This window comes from Ranitomeya variabilis, chromosome 2, assembly GCF_051348905.1.
Source record: "Ranitomeya variabilis isolate aRanVar5 chromosome 2, aRanVar5.hap1, whole genome shotgun sequence".
Taxonomy (NCBI): Eukaryota; Metazoa; Chordata; class Amphibia; order Anura; family Dendrobatidae; genus Ranitomeya; species Ranitomeya variabilis.
Genome location: NC_135233.1, coordinates 460,546,869 through 460,552,868, shown reverse-complemented (window position 1 = coordinate 460,552,868; position 6,000 = coordinate 460,546,869). Strand labels below are relative to the sequence as shown.

The 6,000-nt window shown below is 41.9% G+C and overlaps 1 protein-coding gene across 3 annotated transcripts in view; it reads right to left on the bottom strand.

Annotated features, from left to right (window-relative positions):
• Positions 1-3,653: 3,653 nt before the first annotated feature.
• RELA (RELA proto-oncogene, NF-kB subunit) overlaps positions 3,654-6,000 on the bottom strand; it is a 47,529-nt gene continuing 45,182 nt past the window's right edge. For 2 of the 3 annotated variants that reach the window (XM_077287468.1, XM_077287469.1), the window contains one exon: positions 4,428-5,166. In XM_077287468.1, the coding sequence (XP_077143583.1) occupies positions 4,574-5,166 (593 nt within the window). In that variant the 3' untranslated portion in view covers positions 4,428-4,573. Of the gene's footprint in view, positions 5,167-6,000 lie in introns of all 3 variants that reach the window. The other variant, XM_077287467.1, reaches the window with a different exon arrangement.

The window sequence follows — 6,000 nt, the reverse complement described above, 5'->3', positions numbered from 1 at the left end:
GAATGACAACGTTAAAAAAAGAAAAAAAACACAAAACATAATTTTGGCTTTTGTTTACTGATCAGGTTAATTATTCTTATTCTGATAGCGTGGACTTTTCTGAACTCTGATACCACAGGTTTTATTTTTAATGGGGGTGATTTGAATTTTTCTTAAATATATTGTAATATACGGTATTTCCAACTTTTTTTTTTTTTTTTGTAGTCCCCTTAGGGGATCATCTGATCACTTGAGCTATACTATGAAGTATCAAAAACAAAGAAGCTTTATATAAAACATAAAAACTGAGAGGATAAAAACACATGTAATAAAAATTAAAATAACCTAATTTACATAAAAAGTGCAGAGATTCTGCCCCATCAAATACTCATCGTGGGAACGTAGCAATGATCTCAAGTGACCAATTCTAATGCAGCACAATGGATGTGGAATAAATTTGACAAATTGACAGTTTGGCATCAACAGTCAAATGAAAAAGTAAGGACAACTCACACAAAGTTATTTTATTTTGTAAAACGTGCAGACATTTGAGCAAGATTCCAACATATACAGACATTGGTGATGACCTTTATGTACTGGATGCGATGGACTTCAGAATGTTTTTTTCCCCTTTTTGCATATAAGCAGAAACTCTTATATAGTGATTAACTTTAGTAATACTTGGTATCTGTTTTTATCTCATCTATCCAGGATAATTGACACCTAAACTTAAATTCTAGCTACAACATTAAATATATATTTTATTCCTTTTGTATCGCCAAAATGACGAGCAATATCTGCATAGTTGTTTTGTTTTATGCTATGGTTTTTGTGCTACACTTTTTAGTTTACATTGATTCCATTCTGGGGTACATATTTACATAAATTCAGGTTTCTTGTACTTTCACTGTGGAACTCGGTCTTATGATTATTTGTCCATGTCACAAGCGTGAGAAAAAGACCCACATACGATGTAGACAGACTGGTGCGAAACGGCCGTAGAGTCCCTCACCTGAGAGAGTCGGGCAAATTGTGAGGTCAGATGAGAAGATGGAGACATTCCCCCCCCCATCTTCTCCATTGTGTCAATGTGCAGAAATCAGACTGCACTCAGATGTCATCTGAGTGCAGCCCAATGGTTTCCACACACGCATTTACTTGCATGACTGAGCGCGAGCTGAATATCAGATCAAACCAAGGCCTCTAAGAGAGACAGGGACTATGACTCAAAAGTGGTATGAAAGAAGCCTTGGCTTTAGCTTCGTTGAGTGCTTAACCGCATCAATTACTGATTAGAATTCATATTTTAATTTCCTTCCATAATAAAACATTTAGAACATTAAGAGCTTTGAGGGTCAGATTCATACCATACATTTGAAGAGCGCACTGGTCATTAAGTAAAGTTCAGGTAAATTCATAGAATTAATCTCTACTAATAAGAAAAAAAAAGAAATACAGCCGAGATCAAGAGACTGAAGTATATTGTTTGTTAAAAATCAGCACACCAAACTACAAGATTTATAAGACTGATTCTTAGTGAATGCATACGATATAATGTCATACATACAGTTTTGTTAAAGAAAAAAAATGCATATCTTAAAGGGGTTGACAACTTTATCATTATTTCTTCAATATGCTGGAAACATCACTATCAGCAACTTACTAATCTTTATTAGATGCTCATCACCAAATTTCACACACACACACATATATAGTTATTTTCACACACACATACTGGCACATTATATATAGCGTCTTTGTACAGTATGGATGTGTGTGTGTGTGTGGTATATATATATATATATATATATATATATATATATATATATATATATATATATATATATATATATATATATATATATATATATATATATATATATATAGTTTTTTATGGACTATAAGACGCACCCCAAATTTTCAGAAGGAAAATAGAGAAAAAAAATTTAATGCGCCAAATGGGGGTCCGTCTTACAGTCTGAATTCAGCTTACCGAAAGGGGGGTTGGGTGAAAATCGGCAGCGCTGGTGGAGCGTGGTCACAGGGGGTGTTCGGTGGTGCAGCAGCCTCCAGGAAATCCCATCCAAGGCTGGCGCGGCGGTGGTGCTCTGCGATGCAGTTGCCTCCGGGAAAATGGCCGCCGGGGGCAACCGCATCGCAGCAATTGCTGTGCGGGGCCCTCTGGGCTTTCACAAAATGCCGGCGGAGCCCCCCGCACCACAGAGAACCACCGCCGAACCTGCCGCACCAGCCTGGGAAGGGAGTGTGATCATCGCCCTGCAGCGTTGGACCGGGACCGCCGCAGAATCGCCTGACTCCTACAGTATTTGTAAGTATATTCCGATTAGGAGAGGCACTCCCATTTCCCCAAAAAAAATTTTGGGAAAAAAGTGCATCTTATAGTCCGAAAAATACAGAATAGATTAGTGACTATAATATACACATATGTGCATATATTATATACATGAAAACATATACTGTATATCAGAGGTCCCCAACCGCCGGTCCGCGGACCGGGACCGGGCCGTTGGGGTTTTTCAGCCGGTCCGCGGCGCCGCAGCTCTTCCCCTGTTCAGCGGTCACGTGGGACCGCTCATTAGAGAAATGAATAGGCTGCTCCACCTCCCATAGGGGCGGAGCCGCCTATTCATTTCTCTAATCAGCGGTGCCGGTGACCGCTGACAGAGGAAGAGGCTGCGGCACCGAAGAGCAGCTGTCCGGGGGAAGGAGCGGGACGCCGGGAGCAGGTAAGTATCTCATATTCACCTGTCCTGGTTCCACACGCCGGGCGCCGCTGTCTCCATCTTCCCGGCGTCTCTCTCTCCTCACTGACTGCAGGTCAGAGGGCGCGATGACGCATATAGTGTGCGCGGCGCCCTCTGCCTGATCAGTCAGTGCAGGGAGACGCCGGGAAGATGGCACCGAGGAGCTGCAAGCAAGACAGGTGAGTATGTGTTTTATTATTTTTATTGCAGCAGCAGCAGCACAGCTATGGGGCAATAATAAACAGTGCAGAGCACTATATGGCACAGCTATGGGGCAATTATGAACGGTGCAGAGCACTATATGGCACAGCTATGGGGCAATAATGGTGCAGAGCACTGTATGGCACAGCTATGGGGCAATAATGAACGGTGCAGAGCACTATATGGCACAGCTATGGGGCAATAATGGTGCAGAGCACTGTATGGCACAGCTATGGGGCAATAATGGTGCAGAGCACTATATGGCACAGCTATGGGGCAATAATGAACGGTGCAGAGCACTGTATGGCACAGCTATGGGGCAATAATGGTGCAGAGCACTGTATGGCACAGCTATGGGGCAATGGTGCAGAGCACTGTATGGCACAGCTATGGGGCAATAATGGTGCAGAGCACTGTATGGCACAGCTATGGGGCAATAATGGTGCAGAGCACTGTATGGCACAGCTATGGGGCAATAATGGTGCAGAGCACTGTATGGCACAGCTATGGGGCAATAATGGTGCAGAGCACTGTATGGCACAGCTATGGGGCAATAATGGTGCAGAGCACTATATGGCACAGCTATGGGGCAATAATGGTGCAGAGCACCAGGGAAACAAGCATGGTGCTCCCACTCATTCCTGAACCTATGGTAAGTTGAATCACATTCTCATTATAAATGTCATAATTATATGATAAGTATGCACTAAGCTCCATCCCTCCATAACCCCACCCCCATATGACCAAAGCCCCGCCCCTGCCCCACCCCCACCGGGCCATGGAAAACTGGTCTGGCTTAAAGCCGGTCCCTGGTGCAAAAAAGGTTGGGGACCTCTGCTGTATATAACACACACACATACAAAACTGTGTAATATATATAAAGTTATAGACACTAAAATATGTTCTGTATGTATTATATACACATGCGCACACAGTGCGTATATTATATATATATTTACACAATACATATGGTATATAATGTATACACATGCGCGCGCACACACTATATACACACACGCACAATGTGTGCCTGCGTTTGTATATATTGCACACTGTATGCACATTATATACACACACTGTGTATAGATATATAAATTATATACACCAATACATATGTTCTGTGTGTAATATATACACATGTGCATACAATGTGCGTGTATGTGTATATTTATATTGCTAATAGTGCTTGTGTTCTGCAAATTGGGAGAGGCAATGATAGCTTGGCCATCCTCTTTCACCAACAATTCAGTATTTGAAGAATAGCCAACATAAAGAGTAAAATCGTGTACATTCATTGAAAAGCCTCATGAATTAGAATTCACGAATTAAGAGTATAAAAAATACAAAAGACCCCTATAGTTGATGAAAAATTGCACCTTCTGTTCAAAATTCCAAAAAAAGTAATTAAGCTCCAGTTCCTGCAATGATTTACAGACTGTATGGTTGTTTTCCAAAACCAAGCTTCTTCTCAAACGGATGTCAATATAATTGGGCCAGCACAATCGGAGTTCCAGTATTGAGAAGACGACAGCATTCCGGTAGGTCACAGTTCTCTTGAGGAGATCCATGTATCTGAATGTACGTCGCCCAGCATGGAGTTACGAAAAGTGCCTTCGTAGGGATACGTTTCATTTCATAGAGCCAATGAAAGATGCAAAGTCAAGATCCAACATAGAGTTTAAGCATTCCGCCTGTTGTATGTCAAAAAACCCATTCATTAGCGCACTGTCGAGCCTTTCTGAATTTTCACTTCCTGCCACCTCATTGGGTCCAGTAGTCATCAACCTAGTAATAGATTCGGGATAAGCCATCAGGGTATTTTGGCTAGTCCCAGGCTCATGAAGACCTTGTGAAAGAGTACTTGAAGACTGAGATTCACTGAGAAGTTGCCCAAAATCACTATTGTCAATAGAACTCAGACTTGCACAGTGGCTGTCCGGGTCGTTCTGCAGCATGTTTACTAGGTCAAGATTTCCATCATCTGTGAAGGACGGGTAGCCCAACATAGAGTCTAAACGTTCCTCTACCAACGCTGGAGGCTGCTGAGCAGGAGGTAGCGGAGAAAATCCCAGGTTGCTAAAATCATTAGCATTTACAGTGTAGAGCGGGGTCATCGAACTTCCACCATCCGCTTTCACCACAGTGACTGGGTATGGAGAGACTGAAGGACCGATCTGCATAGGCATCGGAGGGGTTCTCTGAACAGAGATCGGTAAAGGTTCTAAGAAAAAGAAAAGAATCAGAATCATGGAATGTTCTAAAATGTAACCAATCCCCTTCCCAAGCATACAACTAGTCTACTAAACCCCCCGAATAAGGTACTGGTGTAGGCAAGGCATAGACATGGGTTGATGGTTGACACTATATAGCAAACAGATTTTGTAGCCCGGAAAAAGGTAATTATTTATTGAATTATCAATACCAGCCATAGGATGACAGGGAACCCACTTTTTTTTTTTTTAATTAGGGTGCAATCACACTGTGTTTTGGCACTCATTCGTTGGTCCCACCGTCCGAACCCTCCCGTAAAACGTTATTTGGGTGTATGCACCGACGGGGCCATAGACTAGAATGATGTCGACATAGCAAACTTGTGCTCCGACATGCAACCAACGGGTTCCAGAACGCATTGTGAAAGCAACCATACAATGTAAAATAATGTGTAAAAGTTTAGGCTGGAATGGAAAAAAATGCTAACAAATCAAGAATCTTCCAAAAACAGAAGTGTTAAAAGATTATTTTTATCAATTGTCAAAATGCAAAGTAAATGAACAAAAGAGAAATCTAAAGCGAATCAATATTTGGTGTGATCGCCTTGTACTTTTAAAACAGCAGCAATTTTTCACAGTTTTTGAAAGAACTCAGCAGGGAGGTTTTTCCAAATATCTAGGAGAACTAAGTAACTAGCTGTATTTCTCAGCACTGACGACACCATTAATCCTGCCCAAATCAACTTGCTGAAATGTAGCCCCAAACTTGCAGGAGCCTCCACCATGCTTCACTTGTTCCTGCACTTATTACTGAACCGCCCTCAAGGCATTCGGCAAATCAAATT